Genomic DNA, 24669 nt, shown 5'->3' on the forward strand with positions numbered 1-24669 from the left:
AAAGTGAATGAGACACAGAGATGGAGCAGCAGGGTGGAAGGAGGGATAAGGAAAGAGACAAAGGAGAGTATGGAATAAAAAGGAAGTGAAGGGTGAGTGAGTAAAGGCGCACACACACACAAACACAAACACCCACACCAAATAAGAAGATGCAGTTGCAGCAAATCTCAGGTCATCAGGCAGTATGTTCCATAGTGAACCATAGTGACTAAATGCACTTTGATTTAATTAAAGTACAGTCAGGAGACACATGCTTGAAGATCTGAACAATCTGATTGGTCCATATCCAGTGAGCAGGTCAGAAATATATTTGGAAGCCAAACTATTTAGGGCCTTAAAACAAGCAGTAATACTTTGAAATCAATTCTATACTGTACTGGGAGCCAGTGAAGTGCTTTCAGTACAGGAGTAATGTGTTATAATTTCGTAGTCCCAGTTAGCACTCTGGCTGCAGCATTGTGAATGAGCTGGAGCCTTCCTATTGTCTTCTTAGAAAGTCTTGCAAAAAGGGCATTACAGTAATCTAAACTGCTGGAGATAAATGCATGGACCAATTTTTCGGGCTGGGACAGGAAGCTCCTAAGTTTGGAAATGTTTTTTTGTTGTTTTTTTTTTTTTTTTTTAAAAAGGTAGAAAGTGGACTTCGTAATAGTGGTGATGTGATGCTGGAAGTTAAGATCGGCATCAATAACAACAGCCAGGTTTCTGACATGTTCACTGTGCCTTAGAAAAAACGATGATAACATGGATACGATCTCCTGCCTTTGTACTTTTGGGTGTACTATCAGAATTTCATTTTTTTCTTTGTTAAGCTGTAGAAAGTTTTGAGACATCCAGTGGTTGATGTCATCAATGCATCTGACAAGCTCATTTACAGGACTGAGGTTGTCTGAGGAAAGTAAGACGTACAGCTGTGTATCATCAGCATATGAACGGTAGGATATATTGTGATTCTGTATGACTGTACCGAGAGAGAGCATGTATAGACTGAATAGCAGTGGACCAAGAACAGACACTTCAGGCTTCTACAACCACCTGGATAAACACACGCACCTTTTTCAGACTATCCAGGTCTCCCTTCTCAGCGTAGACGTTAAGCAGTGATACATAAGTGTCAGGACCCGGTTCAATTCCTGCTCCCCGCATCACAGTCAGGATGTTCTTAGCGCTCTCGATGTCGCTGCATGGTGACACACGACAGCAAAAACAAATTACTCCAACAGTAATTGAAACATTTAATATGTGTAATCAAACACAGTAAGTTGAATACACAAAAAGTAGCAGCTCTCACCCTGCACGAGCATGGCCTGTTACCAGGGAGTTGAAAACAGCTTCAGTGATGGGAAGATCTCTGCTCTTCATGAAACCCAATATGGTGCTGGAAAAGGAGAAAAGAATTATAAAAACAGGCAAAGCAGGAAAAATAAAAGCATAATATATATCTAATTAAAAAACTACCAGTGGGTACTGGAGATATAACCATCAGTGGTGGAAAAATCAAACCAAGCAATATATCTTAACACTTTACAAGTTTATCGATCAACTAGAAGTCAGCTTTTGATTATATTGCTGTTTTACAAACCAATCGTGACGTATAAGATGTTGGAGCTTCCCACCAGAACATGAACATTACTGGCTGGTAAATATGCAGAACACAAAGTATGCTCACCTGGCTCCCTCGATATCTCCATTTTGGCAGTAGGCTGCTATGAGTCTCTGGTAGGTAACCTGTGCAAACACAAAAAAAATGTTTTAAAATTTTTTAAAAATACTGAAAAAAAATCCTGTGCCCAAGCAAAGCCTGAAGTCAGCAAACATAAACGCAGCATTGAAACAACAGAGAAACAAAAGTGTTGCTCTGTTCCAAGTGTGGCTCATGCAGGTGAGGTGCTATTTTTTTAAGGATGTGAAGAATTCATAAGAATAGTAATCTTGAAAAAAAAAGCCCTTTAGTGAAGTTAAAGACACCAAAAAAATTAAAAAGTCCTTACTGTATAGGCTACAACAAAGCAATTACAATAGAATATGCAGAATATATGGTCGGTGGGCTCAAGCAAACAGTCTTCTAGCTATGTTCTTTCTGCCCTTATTGTACCCTGCACTGCTGTACTTACTCTGTTGGGCTGAACGTTAGCTGCTTCCATCTTGGCCAGGAAGTCAGTGGGAGAGAACTTGAACTCATTCTGCAGGTAAACTTTCAGCAAGGCGTTGTAGTGACTGACATCATACTGTGCACCTGGGGAGGACAATGTGCAATGTTATGAATTAGATGTTGTAGAAAGCCTGTTGTCGTTAACCATATAATATAACATAAGATAAAATACACATTTATGATGCTGTTTGAACAGTCACTTTTAGCTTAACATGTCCTAATTCACATCCAGTCTAATAATATAAAATACAAATTTGAAACAATGGTTAGATACTGTGTGTCTTTCTCCAGATCTGTTAAGCAGCAGCTACCAGTGAGTGAGTATGTTGTGTAATGTGATGGTCATGTTGTTGTCATTGATGTGTTCTCTTACCCAGTTCCTGCAGTTTCTCCCAGACACGGTGAGCCAGTTCAGTGCGCTCCTCCAGGGGCACCTCGGGCAGCAGTGACCCACAGCTACGCAGCAGCAGCAAGGCCTGGTTACCACTGGGATAACCTGCAAACATACATGCAGAGAGAGAAAGAAAGAAAAGCAAAAGCAAGTAATCAGTTATTCAAACAACAAGAAACACAGAGCACACTCGTGTTCATGAGAGGAGTCGACTGTCTGCCTCCGTCACACTAGACTGGGTGATGACTTTAAGGATCGCAATGCAATGGCACTACAATAATATCTTCATGGGAATTTTTTCTACCCTTAACATATCTAAAAATGTTATATAATTACCTGGGACTTGAGGGTCTGATGCATGTGTGTTATCATATAAAAATATGATTTGCAAATAAGAAATTGCACATGAGAATAAACCAGGAGAAGATAAGAAAATTGAGACGATAAGAAAACCATTTAACCTAATTGAAATGTTCTAGATAATACAGCACCAGTCAAAAGCATGGACACACCTTCCCATTCATTTGAATGAGAATCCACACTTTTGACTGTTACTGTACATCACTAATTACCTTCTTGGGGATTGATACAAGTGGATACAAGACTAAGCTCATCATTTGCTGCTGATGGACATTACCACTTGAATGTGAAGCTGCAGCCAACTTTTCCTCACCCATAACTCAGAACCATTGCCAACTTTTTCTGATTTTTTTTGTCTGTCACCCTTAAATCTGTCTCTCTGATCTGCCTTCTTACCTGTCCTGCAGATATCATGGAAGACGCGGAGCAGCAGTGTCTTGGTGATGCGACCGGTTCTCCTCACGGAGCTGTCCAGCTTGGTCAGGGCCCAGTCAAACTGCTGCGCCTGTTTGGACCGCACCGCAACGCTGGCCTCATCCTTCTGCTCTGTGGCGACGGCGTAGTTGCGTACGCATCCCACGGTGTACGGCCAAACACGACTGTGCAGGATTAGATAGTGACAGTAGAGGAGTGGGGGACACAAGATGGATGGATGGAGCGACAGAGAAAAGAGGGATGCAAAAGCACAAAAGAGAGGATGGTAATTCAGAAAGGCAGAGAAGGGAGGAAAGGACAGACAGAATAAAAACCATCAGTCACAAATTGTGTGGGTGCACGTCAGACATGAAAGATTAAACATATTTCAAATCTTACAAGTGTGGACAATGGATGTACCCACGTGTGATTTGTCGTTGAGAGAAACGGCAAACACATTACATCTGGAGAGATTTTATAATGAAGATGAGGAGGTGCGTTCGATAAGATTTGGAACCTACTACTGAATTTTTTTCAGGAGGACTAATTAGTTTGTATATTCCTATAAACATTTTTGTACTCTTTAAAGAAAAACTGCTTTGTATTTCATTCATGACTGTGAATGAAATACAAAGTATGACTGTGGTCATTATGGATGTGCTGTATTTGTTTTATGTGTGTTTGTTTCTTCGTATTCCCTCTATGCTGCCCAAAAAAATAAACATATATTAAAAAAAACAGCTCTCCTGAGTTGCACAGGGTGTGTTGAATGAGTGCAAAACAAAACATACTTCAACAAATCAGCATCACAGATCTCTTGAGTGCTTCACCAGCTCTAAGGCGGTTTATGGTTTTGTCAGTAGCTATGACCTTGAGTTAAAAAACCCCAATAGAGCAAGCCGAAGCTGCCATTCATCTTTGACATCAGCTGCGGCCAGTGTTTCTCTAGTATTTCATGATAAAATGTTAAATCTGACCATAACTAAACTAAATTAGCCACAGAATGACAATGTGCTGTGGATGGCTGGTCTGCAAGGATGGCCCTTAAGCAAAGCTGACATGTAAATTACCCTAATACAAAAGAAGCCACATACACACTGGAGAAAAGCTGCTATTAACTGCTACAATGTCATTACAAATTCCCTTTATGAGTTGAATTATGAAACATGGCTGGTTAGCTTGTTACACAAGTTGTAATCATCACCTTATGTAAAGCAGAGGCCATGTTTACTCCACATTTCAGGCCTGATAGGGACATTATAAGAAACTTAATCTAACATAAGACAACTCGTTACATCAAACAGTCCAGGTCATGCTGGTGTAGTTAAATCCATGTGTGTCTCTGGCTGTCATTGAGCTCAGCTACAGAGGCTAACAAGCTGCTTTATACCTGCACACATTTCCTGAGGCAGGACGGGAACAAGCTCCGGTCCTCCTGCCGCCGAGAGCTCCGCTGTACAGCCGGCCGAGCGGCGGTCCATTTCTTTTGGTCGCTGTGAGCTGAAGCAAGCCCGAAGGCGAAAACTTAAGTAACCGGGCTGATCTCAAGAGCGCAGACATGTTTCTGTCGCAGGCATGGAAAGAAGGACATCCGCACCACGTGACAGGTCAAAGAAAATATCGCGAGAGCTCTGACTGGACTCAGTGTGTCTTTTTTTTTTACGCTATTGTGTCACCGCCAAATCATTTCCATAATAAACATAATTTTAAACTTTCTGTTAAAGATGTTATAATGTATTATGAATGTAAAGACCCTAAAGTTGATTTTATCGTTAAAATCCGTCTATTGCATGGTGTTGCCCTCAGGCAACAAACCACCTTTTTTGGACTTCACACCGCTCCTATAAATAAAATTATATAAAAATATAATATCACAAGACATGTCTGTGTCCAATGAAATGTGGGGCTGAAGTGAGTTTGACCTTTTGTCTTGGGGAGGTGGGGGGTGGAGCAGTCCTTTCAAGGAGGAAAGCCACATGTGACACAGTGCCAGCAGCTGGTATTATAAATATCATTTTTTTAACATGTTTAAATTGAAATAACTTTATACTACTTTATGAAGAAGTATATTTGATTGTTTATTGATTGTTAATTGATTATAATTTCAATTCACAATGTTTACAATTTGGACTGTGATGAAATGAAATGTCTTATGATAAATAAAAAACCTTTCACCAATGTTACAGTATTACTGTATTTCATATATTTTGACAGGTACATGATCATTTTGATACATCCTATAAATAAAGCAAATCTTGTAATGTATGTGTGGAGATGAAAAGAATATACATGCTTGTATTAAACATTCATTTGAAGCAGTAGCCAGGCGATGCAACTGAAAGCTTGTCAGTGGACCTTGAGTTAGTTATTTATTTTTTTGTCAAACTATTTTTTTAATTATAATTTTATTTCGTGTAAATTGTTATGCAAAAACACACATAGCCAAATGAAAAATTGTCATTGTCTCATTTTATTCAGCTTTTCATTCTTATTTATATCTTGAAAGTTTAGGATCAGGCCACCAACTTCAAAAGAAATTGAAACTTAAGCAAACAATCCACTGCAAAATGATGGCTTGGCATATTTATGAATTTATATCTTATTTGCTTTTACTTATCACAGTCTAAACCTTTAATTCCAATATGTAATGCCAGAAATTATTAAATAAGAGAAAAAAAATCAATGCTCATATTTTTATGACAAGTAATAATAATAATACACTTTATTTGTATAGCAGAACACAATGCAATTAATTTCACAGTGAGAAAATATAATTTTGGTTTTCATACATTTTCATCATTGTGAACGTTTACAAAATATATTTAATAAAGATTAGCTCAACTCTTCAATCATCTTACTATTCCCTTTCCTCTTCCCTTTCTTAAAGCTCTCCTCAACTACAGTCTTTGCTTTCTCCATGCTGTTCCTTTCACTCTCCCTTTTACTGTGCTCGTTCCACAACTCGATAGCCAGCATACGAGTCCGCTGTGCATTGTCCAACACCCAGGCTTGAAAGAATTCACACTTCTTGCTTGCCAGGAAGTACTTCTGCCTCTTTGCCCCTTCCTCTCCCTCTTTGGACAGGGCGGTTCTGGCCTGGGAGAGCACTGAGCGGAGCTGACTCAAGGCTGCCAGACAGTATCCCGTAACATCCTTTCTGTCTCTGCCGGTCATGATGTGAGCCACGGCTTCCACCGCCCTGGCTGGGGCACAGGAGTCATCCTTGTCGAGGTAACCTCCTCCTAAAATTCGAGTTTCTCCGCAGTCTAAGGCCTCTTGGACAGAGTTGAAAACCCTTCCTGAGTCCAGCGCCTCAGACAAAGCAAGAATCATGTCACAGACCTCAAAAATCAGTGAATCAGTGTCTCCGTTAAACAGACACAAGGTGAAAGTGTAGCCAAAAAGTGCGTTAACCAAACCGTAGCAAACCAAAGGAGATGGATTTGCACTTAAGGAACTTAGTTTGGGAATTTTTGCAGAAATTGGAGGCACACCGGAAACTGTTGAACTTCCCTCATCTTTGCTTGTTTCCTTTCTGTTTCTACCTTTAATCTTTCCCACTTTTTTCGCAGATTTGCCCCGATTCTGAGCCGCTTCTTGCGATATCTTGCCTTCATCATCAGCCGTAGTTGTTGATTTATCTTTCTCCAGTTTGCTCACCTCCTCCTCAAGCACCTCCACCAACGCTCTCCCTCCCTCCTCATGTTCCTCCCACCACGGCTTCCACAGGGCAACCAGCCGGCCAAGAGCTCCACCCTTCACCAGACCCATAAACGTCTCTTTCTCCTTGCTGTCAAGAAGTCCCCACAGCTCTTCTTCTGAGAGTTTGTCAAGATCCAGCCCCGAGAGCCGGTCAGCCAAGTCCGGCTCTCCTTCTGCACTTTCAGCTTCCACGTCTACGTCTCCTTCCGGTCCTCCTCCGATCTCTTCAAGTTTTCTCAAAATAGCCTCAATCTCCGTCTCATTCTCTTCTCCAGACTGTTGAAACTCTGCTAATCTGGACAGGAGCTCCACAACCTGCACTCTCTCCTCTACATCTCCTTCTCCCTCTTCTGTGTCATCTTGCACAACACCCACTTCTCTCAACACACTCTCTATTCCCCCGTCTGTCCTTTCTGCCTTTTGTCTGAGTCCAGTGAGAATCTCCTGCATTTTCTTTCTCCCCTCAGCCTCTGTTTTCCCCATATCCTTCAGCTCCTGCAGGACAGACTCTTTGTAAAACTCCTCAGAGCACGCAGAGTGAGCTGGACTCTGGTAGCAAGCCAAGCCACAGTAATGCAGGTTACACCGTGGACAGGTGTAGCAGGACTGTTTACTTTCACACAACATGCAGAGTGCACTCCTCTTGGTGTTTCCCCCTTCATCTGTAGCCTGCTCCTCTCGAGTCTTGGCTGGGCTGAGAAACTCCTCTCGTCCAGAAGCAGCTCCTCTGGCGGGGAGCAGGATCCCGTCCCTGGTGACGGTGTCCGGCTCTGTGTCAGTCCACTCCTCCTTTGGACCGATGTCCGTCAGAAGACTCCTCACAGACGGAGGAAGTCTCCGTCTAATTAATGGATTCATTAGCGGCTGAACTGGAGAGAAACACGACGTTGTAGCAAAGAGAGAGAGATGGTTTTGTGGTCTCAAGGCAACCTAAAAATGAAAGAGATAAAACCTGTTAGCAGAATGTATGTAATCCTTAGTTACATTAATGTCATGAAGTGGATTTGACAGGTTGAGGTGCAAACGTCACGCAAACGTTGCTAACGTTACTACAACCTGATTGTTTTAACATTACGTAGCGTTACATTGACAACATTCAATGTCAATATAACAAACTTTCTTTCATTTTAATATCTTACAGAACAAACTGTAACTTACTTTCAAGCATTTGCACCAGCAACAACGTTTTCACGTTTGTTGTCCCAAATCAAGCCGCCATGTCGCTGTTTGATGACGTATGGTTGACTTAAAGCGGCAGGTTTTTTTTAAAACATTATCAGTGGTGAAGGAAATAATAGCCTAACAACAACAACAACAACAACAACAACAACAACAACAACAACAACAACAACAATAATAATAATAATAATAATAATAATAATAATAATATACTGTAATTTACACTATAAATATTTAAATACATATTCTGTAATGAAACATTCAGCAGAGACCAAATAAGAAAATGCATTTTGTTGACAAAATTATCTAACCTCAAGGTCGATTAAGTAGCTGTTCTTGAGCTTTCAGTCGTATCACATAATCTTCATTAGCAGATGAAGTTTACCCAGTTGTCATGGAAAAGCAACTGTTAAAACTTAAGATTTTTCTGAACATTTTAAGGACTTCTCATCCATGATGACCTACAGTTGAAGAACAAATCAGAGGTGAGGTGTGACTGTTTTGTCACAAACTGTTTTGATTCCAAACTCAAGAATAAAGTATCTTATCTATACAATGAAAACACCAACAAGTAGGTTACATAATATGTTATCATAATATCACCATTAACCATCATTTATCATTACTTTAAAACATTTAATGTGAACAAAAAATAACCATGTAAAAGTGTATGCAATTTGAAAAAATAGACAACATTTTAATAACAGGACTTCCAAAGAATAAATAAAATGTTTACATTTGTCATTTGGTAAATAAACCCACACCAATGAGTGAAAAGAGCTCGACCTTACAAAGCCCGATAGTGTGTTGCAACGTGTGTAACTCTCCTTTCTTATTTTTGTCATAAATATGCATTTGTAAAACATTTGTCAGCACCTTGACCAAGTAGATTCTCCTCAAATCTGCAGCCATTGACAATATGTTATTGCATTAATTCAGGTGTCTCAAACTTAAAACTGGTTAAATGTTCACTGATCAATAAATAGAAACTGCCTCTTATGTGAACCGCTGACCCACTGAAGGAAGAAATCTATCATATTTGTTCCATGAAGGTCGATTCCAAAACGAAGCTTATCCATATGGCTACCCTTGCAGCTGAACAAATTATGCACTCAAATTGTGGATTTGTAGCATGTGTGCATGTCTCAGTCTGACTTACTGGGTTCTCCATCTAACTTGCTGTCAATCTGTATGTGCATTATGCATCTCTGTCTATTTGTGTGTCTTTCTGACCGTGCCGTGTGTCTACATCTCCCATGGGGCTGTTTGCTATGAGGTGATTGTCTTCTGCAGGGGGTCAAGCATGGTAAAGGTCATGCAGGTGGGGAGTTGTCAGATGGCTGTCCACCCCTCACTGGGCCAAAGGGCTCCCGTGCCGCCTGACAGAGCCCGTAGGGAAAGTAGGAGGAGGAGGGGGTCTAAGGTTGACGTGTGCCATGCTGTCTCGGCCCCGCCCCTGGCTGTCGTGCCAGCAGTCCTGGGTAGGCTGCTGCCTCCTCGTGTCTTCTTTCTTCTTCCCTGGCATGTCCTGTGACATGTTAGTACCTCCAACACTAGATCCACAAGCTTACTTACTGACTGTTGCACTGATAGTAATCCAGAATCCAATGGCGACGTTACGAGGGATTGCAACAGCTTTCTGCCCTCTTTGATTGGCACAGTTTTGAGATTTGTGCGACCAATTTTTAACAGACGTTGTGGGGGGATTTTTGACTTTATTATATAGTTGACACTACAAGGAAATATAGGGAGAGAGAGGGATGTGATGTGATTTGTAGCCTTTTGTAGGGATTATTACTATAAAATGCCTCATCATGTCATTTCCAATATTTTTTCTATATACTTCCCTTCAAAAACAACACGTACTGTACACTATAACTCTCTCCATTAGCCATCCCCTCATTACACACCAACTGAGTCACCATGTGATGTCAATATACAGACAAAGTGTAAGAACCTCTTATGAGTATGAAATAAATATTCTACTTGATGGTGCACATGGAGTTCCCTCTATATGCTCTTGAAAGAAGAATATGAAATATGTGCCACATTCGACTTTATTCTAAGTGATGAGGTTCTGAAAATTTTCAGACTTAAAAATGGAATTGGGGTGCAAGAAAATCCAAAAAAACCCCTGAAAAGCACAGTATGAACACACACACACACACACACACACACACACACACACACACACACACACACACACACACACACACACACACACAAACACATACACACGCACATACACATCCTGCTGTCTGCCACCAGCTGATAGGTGACAGGGAACAGTCCCTGCCTTTTGGGCATGTCCAGCCCTGGCATGACTGGAGCTGTCTACTGTACAGCAGCAGGGTGTGTGTGTGTGTGTGTAAGTATGCATATGTGCGTGCATGCATGTGTGTCTGCAGTAAAAGGGGGTGGTCCTATGTTGACGTAGACTGTTCTGTCAGCTGTCAGCTCAAAAGGATCTCGCCTTATGTAGGGCGCCCAAAAAGGGGACTGTGCGTGCGTGTGTGCGTGTGTGTGTGTGTGTGTGTGTGCTGTGTCTTATGTCCATTCTCTATAAGCTGCAATCACACCTCAGCTTTGTGTTTCTCCTCACATGTCAAACCATACAGCTCAACATGTGCTATGTTTATTTATTTTATTTATTTAATTGGATCCCCATTAGTTGCTACCAGGGTAGCAACTATTCTTCCTTGAGTCCACACATAAAAATACAACATCAATATACGACATACATGAACACTTAACAACACTACTCAAAACCTGTATTCCCCTCACACCCATCCAGCACCCTCAGATCACCCGTTACTCGCACAGAACCCTCTCAACTTCAAAGGTAGGGCTGGACAAATACCTCGATATGGATGTTTTAACAATATTGTAGGGATGACTATCGTTGCTTTCACAAAATATTTACACAATGAGATTTTAGATAAATAATCATCAGTAATGTGGATACAATGACTACATGGGTAAGGAAAATAACAGCTAGGACAGTCTGGTAAGTTCATAAAATTACATCACTTTACTGTAATGCAGCCTTTAAAACCAGGAAAAGACAACCATACCATATCACAATATTACAATATCCAAGATCTAAGATGATATTTAGTTTCTTATAATATCATCAATATATCAATTTAATATTGATATATTGCCCAACCCAATTCAAAAGAAAAACATGCATACAACAATGATAATTATAATAACTCTAACAATAAACAGAGAAAACAAAATAAAATAAAGTAGAATGAAACAAGAATCAGTTTCCAACAGGAAGGAAAGCACTCAGTCGCAAAATAAAACAAATAGAACAGAGCAGATTAAACAAAACAGATTAAACAAAACAAAAAAAGATCCCTGGGAACAACAATAATACCAAGAGAAATACAGTCATACACCAGACTACAGCTGACAGGTCATTTGCAAACCAACAAAAAATATTTCTTTACTTATCTAGAAAGAATTATATTTTTTGTTGTTTTTTAAAACACACTTTGCTAGTTCATTTTTTTAGGGAACATGGTAACATATTCCATTGAGTGGTAGCTCTGCATTGCACAAGTTCTAGGTGAAGGAACTACTATATGACCTTGTGTTACCTGTCTGGTAGTATGACTGTATCTGTCATTGATATATATGAAATCTTTAAGTGTAAGCTTTTAGGCTTGGCCATAGTGCAAATGTAACAAAAGAAATATAGGAGACTGCTTAATATCTGTCCTCAACTTTTAGCCAGGAGAGAGCATCATGCATCTATACTTGCCCTGGATGAACAGTGAAGAGCTAGGCATGTAGATTTGTTCTGCACAGGCTGAAGCTTGTGCAAATCGTTTTAGTCGTGCTTGACCAAACTTCCGAACAATAGTCAAGATTAGACAAAACCAGCGATTGTATAACCTGTCCGATTGAGTGATCAGTCAGGAAATAAGCACACCTCCTGTTGACAGACGCTGTTCTACCCATTTTGGCTACAGTCCTATCAGTATGACAAGACCAGGAAAGCTGTTCATCCAGGGCGACACCTCTTCAATGCATGATTTGAACCAAAGATAATACACTACAGTACATTTAGCACAAGCTGGTTTTTTTCTGCCCAATTTGACACACATTCAAGTTCATTTTGCAGAACATCATTTTGTTCATTTAGACTGTTGGTGGACTTATACAATGTAGAATCATAGATACATTGTCATAGATGAGTTATTTAACACAAGGGGTAGGTCATTGGTAAAAAAAAAAAATTGAGAAGAGGAGAGGACCAAGGCAGCTACCTTGGGGAACCCCACACTTGTGGTTGAAAAACTCTCATTAAAGTACACACACTGCATTCTGTTAGACAAGTAACGTTTCATCCAGCTGACAGCATTTACACTGAAACCGTTTGCCAAAAGTTTTTTCCAGAAGTAGTTAATGGTCAATTACATCGAAAGCAGCACTGAAGTCAAGCAAGACAGCACCAACAATTTTTTTTACCATCTATTTGACTCAGCCAGACATCAGCCATCTGTGTTAAGGCAGTACAGGTTGAGTGGCCATGCTGAAACTCAGAATGAAGGCCATTGACAAAGAATAGTTTAAAATTTTAGAGGACTATTCTTTCCATAAGTTTACTTAGAGCAGGAAGAATACTAATTGGTCTGCTTTTCAGCCCACTGAAGGCAATCCTACTGTTCTTAGATATCGAAATGATTCTGGCAACTTTTCATGCTTGAGGGAAAATATTTTTCTTCAGGCAAAGGTTAAAAATGTGACATACCAGTTCAGCAATGTAATCAGCTATAATTCTTATTAATTTACCATCGAGGTTATCCAGTCTAGACTGTTTATCATTTTTTACTACCATAATTTCTTCCCATCCTGCTTTAGGTCATGAATCTTGTGTTGATAATGAGATCTTTTATTCAGTCTGTTCATTTTTGTGACCTTGTTTCTGAGTTCACAGTATTTATACTATCTAATAGAGTCTCCCGATTTTATTGCAGCTCGTTTCATTTCATCCTAGTGAGCTGTGCTTGTTTTCAATTTCTCATCGAGCTACGGGGTCAAAGTACTTCTCACAGTGAATTTTTTTGTTGGTACATGCTTGTCAGCAACAGTCTGTAACATATCCAAGAACTTGCATAGTGCAATATCTGTGTCTTACACTGTGCATGCTCTGTACCACTGTAGATTTTTTATATCATTAATACATTTTTCTTCGCAAAAGGATTTATAAGATCTTTTCAGCCCAATCCTTTGCCCAGCCTCCAGTACTATATTGTGGTCACTAAAACCAACAGGGATGTATATGACCATAGAGCAGAGTTCACTAGCATTAGTGTAAATGTGGCTCACCCTGGTTGGCATGTTCATCATCTGAGTAAACACAGAACGGAGAAAGCCAGTCAATGTTTTGGTCCCCCAGAAAGTATATCTCTCTGTCTGCATCTGTAGCTTTCTGAAGCACATATATCATCAGTGTATTTTACATTAGAGCTAGTTGATCTATGACAACTACCGATAAGTACTGCTTTGATGTGAGGTAGGTGAATTTGAAGCCAAAGAACTTCTATAACTGGATTCATCAGATCATTTCTGACCTTAACTGGGATGTGGTTTTGTACATTTATGGCAACACCTCCGCCATGCTTATTTCTGTCATGTCTGAAAATACTATAACCTGCTATGGGTACTTCAGAGTCATTAACCGAGACATCTAAATGTGTTTCTGAAATTGCAATTACATTTATATTGTCATTGTTGAGTAGTATCGAGAGGTCTTGAACTTTATGCTTCAGACTACAGATGTTAAGGTGTGCGATCCTTAAGCCTTTCTTAGGTAAACCCGGAGACTTTGTTCATACAGTCATATTAAAACACTGTCCACTCGAGTCAAAAGCAAAGCAGGTTCATTCAGTTAGCCTGGGTCTGACCCCTGGACTGAATAACCAGTTTATCATACCACAGACTGGCATTGTCTCTGTTTCTCTGGCTTCTCGAAACTTAGGAAGTAGATTACTCCTCCTTTTTTTCACTATGTCCAAAAAGTCTTCGTTGACAAAGATGTTAGTTCCTTTTAGCCTACAGAGGGGGTGGATTGTCTGTCTTTAAAACGAAGAAATTTAACTACAATTGGTCTTGGTCTGCCATGTTGCTGGAATTGGCCAACTTTGTGTGCGTGCTCAGTCTCCATACATTCACTTCTCAGGCCTAGGTTTTTCTCCAACATGGTTTTAATCTTCTTTTCTTAAGTTTCCCAGCTCTCTACCTGCTCATCAGCGATGTCATTCACAAGTATGTTGTTCCTTCTCAACTGATTCTCCATGTAGTCATGTTTAGACATAATCCCTTCCTGCTGAGACTTGTAGATCTCAGCTTCCATAGCCCATAGTCTCTTTTCAGTGTCCTTTTCCACTTTTTTAGACGATCAACAAAGCTCTGCATGAATTGCCTGCTTGTTTTCACCGCCTGGATATCTTTTATTACTCCATCAAGTCTTTTGTTAGTCCTACCGACTATAAGTTGGATGAATGACTTGAAGTTATCTTGCTGCTGGAGTAGAAGCTCCTTGTAGAAGTCCTTCTGCTGCTCCAGCAGACTTGATAGTTGACTCTTGGTTACAAGACTATCTTCCACCGGTGTTTGCCTGTTCTTAGGAGGCATGGTGCTGCTCAGGTGAAGGTACTCTGCAGGCTATGTGTTTCTGAACAACATGAGGGAATTCATTTTGATAATTTAATGAGGCTAAAGTCTTTACACACCTGTAGGGTTCATATATAAGTGTTGGATGAGATAAGTGTGTACATAACTTAATCATAGAAAAGTGCCTTAATAACAATAAAAGTCTCTTTTGCAGCAGAACATACTGTAGAACATCGAGGTTACAAAACATATAACACACTTAAAATGAGATGGATTAAGAATATAACAGTCAATAAATGAAACAAATATGACTCGAAGGACAATAAAAAATCATAAAATAAAAGCAATCAGTATATAATTACAAACATTATGAAAACAGATTCACAACAGATTAAAATTCTTTAAAGATAAATACATAAAATCGAAAAAATAAAATAACAAAACAGATGATCACAGTAAAATTCCTAAAACACTGGCAGATAGATCAGAGAATGTTTTTTACAGCATGAAAGGAGACTGGCGTCTGTAGGTTTCTGAAGTTTTATGTTCGACTTGAGCATGTTCAAACTAGAGGAAGAGGCCTGAATGAAAGCTACCTTCCTTTGGAACAGAATGAATATATACATTTTGTGAGTATAAACAGTAGATCGCAGCCTTATTTGGAACAATACAATCGCATAAATATGAAGCTAAGTTACCAAAAATAGCTTTAAAGATCTGAGTGTAGCGATGAGTATGAGCGACTGAGTGTGAGTGAGTGGGTGTATTGGTGGGAGGTGTATTGCAGCAAACTCTCAACTGAAAGTGGACATAGCAACAACAATCTCTTCCTTCTTCCATCTTCCCTCCGTATACCTTTTTTCATGAATGAACTCAGGAATGTAAGCTCAGCTTCCCGCAGCATGAAAGCATCAATGTACTCCTTCAATAATTCATCTCCAGGATCTATTATTTACCTATTATTTTCACCTCTTCACAAGAAGGTTGCACTGTGCCTCTACATCCTCCCCCTCTCCTCCCCCTTCTCCATGTCCTCCTTCCTTTAATTGAGATCCTTTGCCAGGTCACTCAATCCATATAAACAAATCTCTACTTCCTGTGCGGCCCCTTGATCTGCCTCGACCAGTACGCTATCTCTTTGAGTGTGTGTGTGTGTGTGTGTGTGAGTGTTTGTGTGCTGGGTGCAGTGCAGCGTGTGATGTGCTAAAACACAGGTAGATGGAGCGGTAGCCTCTCAGTGACCTAAAGCGGCTGTTGACAGCAGTGACAGTAGAAACAAGCAGGAAGAAGAAAGAAACCTCACACTACTCTAGAAGTCAACTTTGAATCCGTGTCTCTCCACCCAGCTAGCAAATAGAGGGTCCGATCACAGTAGCCTACACCAGTAATTTCATGTGCTATTATTTTTTTCTACACCAGCGATTTCATGTACTGTTATTTATACCTCCAGACTTGTGCTTACTCAGCCAAACACTTTCTGGTTATCTCATTTTTCTCTCTCTCTCTCTTTCTCTTCTCACATTTCTCGCTGCCTCACCCTCTTGGTGTATATTTGTCTAAGAAATAAAGTGTTATTGTGATAATCTATAAGGGAGCTATGCACAGTTTATATTAAATATTTCAAAAATGAGTCTCTTTCTGTGAATTATTGCTGCAGTTTAGATTGATTATTGGTTTAGAATGGTCTTAGGTGCCATTTGGGTTTTTTGTAGGATTGAATCTTTTATCTGATTGTATTAATAATGTATGATTTTATGACATAATTTCTGTCCAATTCTGATTTATTGTATATTTTGTGTCATCAGTTTTATGTTGTTGGTCTGTTAATGCTTAAGGTTATTGTCATCTAACTTGGCCAGTACGCTCTGGAAAATAATCAATTTTAATAAATAAATGAGAGAGAGTTTAAATGAGAGTTAAATAAGGGTTAAAAAATAAACATTATACAATTACACTTATTTCTATGCAATTATGTGATGAATTATTAATTATTATTTTGCATTTATACAAACAGAATAAAAACAGATAACAAATGTAATGCAGATGTGGCAGCAGTGGTAAAGGTGTCATAGGTTTGCATGTAGTGGACCCTCCCTCAAAATAAAATATAAAAATTATAATATCAAGAACATGAAATAATGAAACAAAAGAAATACTGAACAAAATATAGGAAAGCAAAAGACATAAAACAGCAAGCAACAATCATCACTGATGAAACTGGCAGCATTTTTCAGCCTCTACACTGTATTTTAAATTGAGTGTTGTCAGTATTTTGACAGAAATATTCTGTTGTTATGTGGCACAAAGCAGAAAGGACACTGTTCTTTCTGAGCAGGTTGGGAAACAAGTACAAAACACTTGGGAAGAAGTGCTTGCAACATGTCTGTCAGTAAAATGACAGACTTGACAAAAACATGTGGAGTGATGACATTAAAACCCCTTAACGCGCAGTGGTCAGCTGATGGGCCAGTCATTACAAACTCATACTGTACAAAACATACAACAAATATATCAGACAGGTAAACATGTATAATGATGCAAATGAATATTCGGATTGGGTTGAATTGGGCAGCCATAAAAAAACATGTCTTGGGTTTGAATACTTAATTCAATGTAAATATCATATATTTTGGAGAAGCTTGGACAAGCTGATACAGAATATATACTGCATGATACTGTCAGACAGTGTGGAATAAGATGATTTTAACAACCTTAAAGCTACTTGAGGGGAAACAAAAGGAGGAAAATTGTGTATTAAAGGGTTAAAAGAATAAACAATGTGGTTTATGGGAAATGTGGACCTGTCCTAGAGAAACACTAAAACTTCTACCGCAATGGAAACACATATGACTACAGTAATTTGTAAATATTACCATTACAATGTTTAAAAATTCTATATGTGGCACTTTCATTTAGCGATAACCTGATTTTCTATTTCTTTTTCTAACAAGCCTGACATCTCTCTGTCTTCTCATGACTGGTAAAAAAAAAAGAAAAAAAAGCCTGAGTGAGACTTCCATGTCTTTCCCTCCACTTCCCCTTCTCTCTCTCCTTCTCCATCACAGCATTCCCGCAGGAGCAAACCTGAGACTGGCTGTATATCGGTGTATCACCCGCCTCCATCTGTCTAACCTCCGGCCCCGCCTCCCTCCATCCCCACGAGAGGGAGCAACAGATCAAGAAAAGGGGTGGGATGGAGAAAGGAGCGAGGGAGCGAAAGAGAGAAGTGTTTCCGTGTCCCAAAGGATTGGTCTCTGTCTGACTAAATCAGGAAGTGAGAATGTGACGGCAGGAGAGACAGAGAAGAGACGTCCCTTCAGTGTCTGTATGTGTGTGTGCTCTCACTTGTGTGTGTGTGTGTGTGTGTGTGTTTGTATGGACCTTGTTGAGCTGAGGTGTCATATATGTGAAGATCACAGCTTCACGCTAGTGGCAACCGGGGATGACGCTCTAAATCACTGAAATGCCAGAGATGACTGTGCTGTGATATGTTGTGTATGTGTGCGTGTGTGTGTGTGTGAATGTGTGTCTTTTGGGAGATTTGATGGAGATTAAAACCACTTTCAGAGTCTGAAAGTGAAAATGTTATCAAGTATGTCCCCTTGAAAAAAAAAGAGAGTGACATTGTCTCATCTAGATCCTGACACAAACACACACATATACACACACACACTGTCAGGATGATGCATCATGCACAGCATCCGCAGCATATGCACACATACAAACACAAACACACCTAACGACATCACACACTCTCTCTTTCTCTCTGCGGATGAATAATTAGGTAGACACAGGGCTGTCTTTGTTTCCCCTCGCACATGAAGTTACAGTACATGAATGTAGGCCAGCTCACTGTCGGCTTCACTTCCCTCTCAGCACAGTCAAAACAACACACTAGCTGTTGTCTCCTCTTGTTTATCAACCTCTATCTATCTCTTTGTTACCTCTATCTATCTTCAACCCTCTCCTTCGTGAGGTGTGAGTCATGAAGAATCATCCGGCAGATCAACAAAACATCCGCTCTTGTGATCAGGCAGCACACACAGAGACACGTACACACACACACACACACATACCCTCACATTGATGCCGTTGATATAGTTATAGTCACATCATTATATCCGTATTAGCAGGGAAAACCCTTCACGCTCCAACACCTACATGCCTTCACCGCATGTTGTCTCCAGTATCTGATGTGTGTTCATGTGCTGTGTGCCTGCCCTGTTCTATCTTGACAGATCATGCTCGGCACATATTCGTGGCATAATATGTTTATCAAAATGTATTCTGAATCTGCTATTGTGTATGTGGCACAATGCAGGAGATATTATTTAAACTGGGGAGACAAAGGAAGAAATAAGTCTATGTATTAAGGAGGAAAGCATGTATGTAAGCATATGGAATTAAATAAAAATTTGCAAAAGTATTCAAACAACAAAATAGTGTTTCAAATTAAATCCTGTTGTCTGATATGTGTCACCTCAAAAACTCTCAGATATGAAGAAGTTTGTTAGACTAATCAAAAGAAAAAAAAAACCCCAAACGATTGTTAGGAAGAGCAACTTTGGCTGGACAGAGACAAAGTGAGAGTTATCTACACAATCTCAAACTTCATCTACATAAAATGCAAATAAAAAGAAATAGTCTGCTGCATAAACATCCTGATGAGAAGCTGATTTTTTAACATCCTGATGAGAAGCGGATGTTTTGGAAATCTAATGCAAAAATACATCAGCAATTGTTTTTTGTTTAGCACCAAAGAGGTTGTGTTCCTTTGTGCCTCATCTCACATCAATTTGACCTACTCATACACCTCTGCTGTCAGATTTGCTTTCAGTTTTATAAGATTTTATTTGGAAGATAATAAGAATGGTGCAGTTTTGGACACAACTTGAATAGTTAAATGTAGGTAATGGTGTCTGAATTTACTATTTATTTGTCCCAAATGACTGTTGATAATGAGTGTTGTTATGAACCTCTGAGCTTATAGTGCTGCCTTCGTCATCCTCGATGTTGTTTAATTTAAAAGTTTACACATATATTTTTTTATTAATGTGAAACAAGAAAGCATATCACCATCCTGCATGTTGCATGACTGTGTCTTGTAATAGTCGCATACAAATACTGAATACTGCATGAATATGTGAACCAATTCATACAATGAATACACGTGAAATATCACAAACATCATTGAAAAGAAAAGATCACACAGTGTATATGCACACGTATACACACTCGCCACTATGGGCTACTTGCACATTGCACATGCATGTTCACCTTAGGCAAGGTAAGGTAACACAATAGAGGAACTCTGTCAAATATTGAGTAGGGACAAGGGAGCACTTGGCATTTTGGGCATGCACATAATCATACACTCTTACTGTGTTAGTGTTAGCTGGAAAAGGTTGTGTGTTAGTGTGTTTGACAGCGCTCGGACCCTGGCTGCGATGTTGACATTAGTGGATCAGGACACATCACCTCTGCTTTGGGAAAAGGCCTACGGTGAGCCTGCCCCAAAGCACAGCACGAGGTTGTCTGTATGTGTGTGTAATTGTGTGTGTATTTTACTACATATCTGTATTTTTTTTGCAGCAAAAGCACCACACATATACTCAAAGAATTATTAATCTGAATATGCTAATATAGCCATCAACTATTACTCAAGTGCTTTGTGCCATGTCTGTTAAAAGCCTAAAAAACAATCATAAATTACTGCATAATTGGTACAATGACACACACCTGGTGTCTCAGGTGAAAAAAAAAAAAGAAAAATGTGTCATGTTCTGAAACTAGCTTTTGACAGAGTTTCTGGTGTGAATTCTGCTGACAGGTGAGAATCCTTTCCTTATAGTGCAGCTTTATTTTTTCGCTGAAATGTCACTGAAGTCTTCCTTTCACAAAATTTCAAGTGAAGACAAAAGACACATCTTTGAAACCTTTCCCTGCTCTAATCTCCTCTTTCATCCATTTCCATCACAACTCAAGAGCATAGAAGGAGCTCCAGTTGTATTTATTTCCTCCTCAAAGTGGTGGTTTTGACCTTGTGTGAGCCTGTTGTTGACTTCACTCTCTCTTGGCTTTCCGGAAATCCAATCCGATCAACTTTTATATTCCACGGATTGTCATTGTGCCAACTCTGGAGGACTGAACGAATGGAAGAGGACAGCGAGATGCAAACAAACAAGCATATAGATGAATAACCCAACGCTGATGTCAAAAACACGTCTGTCATCGTCAGAGGACACACAGGCCCTCTCAACCGTGACATGCAATTGGTTCACGGGAAAAGATCAACAAAATGATACAGAGCAAACTAATGGGGGAAAGAATACATACATCTGAAATCTGCCTCAACCCATAGCAGGGAAACACTCATTGTTTTTCTCTTTTTTTTTTCTGTCTCGTTGTCTCCTTAACCCTTGTTGGATGAGTGTATGTTTGTGTGAGCACATATGTATGAAGTCCAGAGCTCTCTTTTGATTTATGTGGTGTGGAATGTCGGGCATGTCTCGTCGCATTAGGGAGCCATGAAGAGAACGCTGTCTGCCATCGCGCTCCGATGAAGGCGCCTCAACAATGGATACTGCGCTCCCACCACCCTTCAACTCCCAAATACCCCCAAGTCCTTGGCACTTATCAGTTAGAGGGGCTGTGTTTCCTCGAGGGGGGGAAGGGTTGGGGGTGGGATTGCTTGCAAATGGATGGCCTGAGGCGATGCGGGAGAGACGAGTTTTCAAGAACCCGATGAGAGGCAGCAGCAGTTTGGTTTTTGAGGAGATGATGAATTGTTCTCTGTGGCAGCTTATTGCCTGTGTGCTTTTTATCAGTTGCTATGTGTAATTTGCGATGCAGCTCAATTTACTGTCTTACACTTTCCAGCCTCAACATCACCAAGGCTTCTTTTCTTGACAAATATTTCTCTTTCACGTACTTATTTGTCTACTTTCGTCTTTATTATTTTCTCTTTGTGTCATTCTCGCTCATCATCCTCTTCCTCCTTTTATTCCTCTCCCTCTCCTAGCTTCCCTTATATCTCCACCTGACCTCTGACATATAACCATCCATCCACCAGCCCTTTGGTGTCTTGTCCATCCCTGTATCTGTCTCTTGTCTAGCCTCAAGACACACTATCGCAACCTCCGTCTAATCCTCAACCCTTCCACCTCTTCATCCTTGGGCCTGTTGGCTGTAGGTGGATGTCGCAGGTCTGTCACAGGGTGGCAAAGCTGTCATTCATTGTGCTTGAATGTGTGTGTGTGTGTGTGGTGAGTGGGGTGTGAAGGCAGCTGTCACGCTGTCTCAGGATCATATGCTGGCTGTCAGACATGCTGTAAAGTAACTGACATACGACCCCCCCCCCCAACACACACACACACACACACACACACACACGCACACACACACACACAGACACACACCATGGATTCATGTGAGAACACAACCACAAAACCTTCATCCTCCAATATCTGTGATTTGACATGTTTGAGTTGATGCTGCAAATCTGTACATGTTTTCAATCAACGCTCACCGAATATGACTTTATTTAGCATTCAAATATAGATTAAAGTTGTTCAGTTGAAACTCACACTTCAGACGTGGTGATGGCCCAAGAGCATTTTTTTCTTTACAGACAGCAGGATGACCTGGGTGACCTGTACTGAAGTGTCCTTGAGCAAGACACTGAAACCATACCATGCAGCTCCAGGGATGCTGACCCTGCCCTGTAATCTCTGTTGACAGGGGTCAAGTGAAGAGAGAAGTTCCCTCAAGGATCAGTAAAGTGTTGCATTATTATTATTATTATTCATATTCATGCTTATCCCACAATATAGAGTTTGCTCGTGTCCGTTCATAAACATTATGTTGTTGTCTGTTGAACTGTGATCGCTGCACCAAACCTCCACAGTCATCTTTCAGCTTTTCTCCAGCCTGTTGTGTGTTTTTTTTTTAGTCTGTAGTTTTCTTTACAGCATGTGTAGGAATGCACATGTGTGCATCTCTGTGTGTATATGTGTGCTTATGTGTGTTCATGCATATGTGCTCATGTCTGCATGTAAGTGTGTGTGTTACGGGATTTCTCAAGAGAAGGTGAATGTCTCATCTCTTGGGTCCCAAGCCTGTCCAGGTAAATAACACATTTACACACCACTGGGCACACCATCGATCCCACACACACACACCACATCACCCCCCTTCTCCTGTACACCATTGATCCCACGTTCTTCTCTTCTCTTCTCTTCTCTTCTCTTCTCTTCTCTTCTCTTCTCTTTTCTTCTCTTCTCTTCTCTTCATCAGGAAATGCCTGCACAGCTACTTGGCGGTGTGTATGTGTATGCTTCTGATGTCCAGTGAGACAGAGGAGGCGGGCAGGTCTCCATCGGCCACAGCACAGCTGTCATTTCAGGTTAGTGCAGGCGAGAGGTGGCTGAGGAGGAGGTGGAGAGGGATGAATAAGTGAAGAGGCTGCAGACTGGACTCATGTTAAATGTAGAAAGGCTAACGGACCACACTGCTGTTGAGCTCTCCCTGTATGTGTGTGTGTGTGTGTGTGTGTGTGTGAGAGAGAGAGAGAGGGGAAGAGAATGTATGTGAGTATGATTCTACATGCGCACATGAGCACTACAGAGGACCTGCTGCCTGTCCCGCTGAGCTTCCAATTAGCACACACCACTAGAGCAGGACACACACACACAGAGGACCCTAGAGAGAGGCCTCAAACCTGCCTGTCAGCTGCTGTTAGATCACACTGCACTGGGCCGACACCACAACACACACAGACACACACACACACACACACTTAAATGCAAAGTTATTCCGAGATTAAGATTACGGTAATAACATTCATATACATATTCAGTTTAATAAAGTTGGGAACACATTGAACTGCTACTAACCACATATGTACACACGGAAGTATGAACACATGTAATAAGGAAGTTATCACAAGAGGATCTCTAAAAGTTTGTGAAATTTCACATCAGATGCATCTGAGAGACATCTGAAGGTCCAAGTGAGACATACACACACATATGCACACACACTCAAACTTCTACACATAATTAGCACTCAAAACCCTTTTGTCCTTGTGCATATTTTAATGAAATCATCAATAATGGACATGTACTTATTCTGTGGAAGGGCAAGCTAGGATACCACAGTGTATATATATACATACACACACACACACACACACACACACACACACACACACACACACACACACACACACACACAATATGTGGGTCAGATGGGTTAATCTGAATATTCAATTAACAATTTCTGGTTTGACTGGTTTGTTATTGAGAACATTAGTGTGCTGTTTGTTAGTGAGCCTCACTCTGTGATTGCACACTTTGGCACAGACCTCTGTGTCTTCTGTCTTCTATAATTTTAACGTTGGTTCAACAATCAGTCTCCACAAGGCCAAATAGAGTGAGACGAAGTTTACTCATTCTTAAGTCACTCGAGATTCTTTTACCTTACATTTTATCACCTTGAGAGTAGCTGCTAGCCATCTTAGACTTTGAATAGCTGTCTCTTTTCTACATTAATTTTGGCATGCATCTCTGGTGGTTACTTCATGATGTATATAACATTGTAATATAGTGAGATGTTTATCAGAACACTAAGCTTTATTTCCTGAGACTATAGCAGATGTTTAATCACATCTGCAAGTTATCTCACTGTTTAGCAGTGTAGAAAAGAAAAAAATCATGTGAAAAAAAAAAGTTTGAAAAAAATGCAGACGAATGTCATCAAAACGTGAATCCCCAAAATCACATTGATGTTTATATGTTGAACTAATTTTGATTTGTTGCTGCTGAATTGAGTGCTTGTTGAT

The 24669-nt window shown here is 40.2% G+C and overlaps 2 protein-coding genes across 2 annotated transcripts in view; both read right to left on the minus strand.

Annotated features, from left to right (window-relative positions):
* Window positions 1-4915, minus strand: part of lrpprc (leucine-rich pentatricopeptide repeat containing) — a 64352-nt gene extending 59437 nt beyond the window's left edge. Inside the window, exons 1-7 of the mRNA XM_067610532.1 lie at window positions 4708-4915; window positions 3300-3502; window positions 2526-2648; window positions 2115-2236; window positions 1670-1728; window positions 1292-1378; window positions 1054-1180 (exon numbers count right to left, since the gene is read on the minus strand). Coding sequence (XP_067466633.1) covers window positions 1054-1180; window positions 1292-1378; window positions 1670-1728; window positions 2115-2236; window positions 2526-2648; window positions 3300-3502; window positions 4708-4877 — 891 coding nt within the window. The 5' untranslated portion in view covers window positions 4878-4915. The remainder of the gene's footprint in view (window positions 1-1053; window positions 1181-1291; window positions 1379-1669; window positions 1729-2114; window positions 2237-2525; window positions 2649-3299; window positions 3503-4707) is intronic.
* Window positions 4916-5924: 1009 nt separating this feature from the next.
* On the minus strand, window positions 5925-8252 carry znhit2 (zinc finger, HIT-type containing 2). Its single transcript, XM_067610533.1, has 2 exons — window positions 8178-8252; window positions 5925-7949 (listed from the first exon to the last, which is right to left on the minus strand). Exon 2 carries the CDS (start codon window positions 7875-7877, stop codon window positions 6150-6152), a length of 1728 nt encoding a protein of 575 aa, XP_067466634.1. The 5' UTR covers window positions 7878-7949; window positions 8178-8252; the 3' UTR covers window positions 5925-6149.
* Between the last annotated feature and the right edge of the window lie 16417 nt (window positions 8253-24669).

This window comes from Thunnus thynnus, chromosome 14, assembly GCF_963924715.1.
Source record: "Thunnus thynnus chromosome 14, fThuThy2.1, whole genome shotgun sequence".
NCBI classification, from domain to species: Eukaryota; Metazoa; Chordata; class Actinopteri; order Scombriformes; family Scombridae; genus Thunnus; species Thunnus thynnus.

Coding starts and splice junctions, on each gene's coding strand:
- znhit2 (XM_067610533.1), bottom strand. CDS start 7,877: ATGAATCCATTAATTAGACGGAGACTTCCTCCGTCTGTGAGGAGTCTT.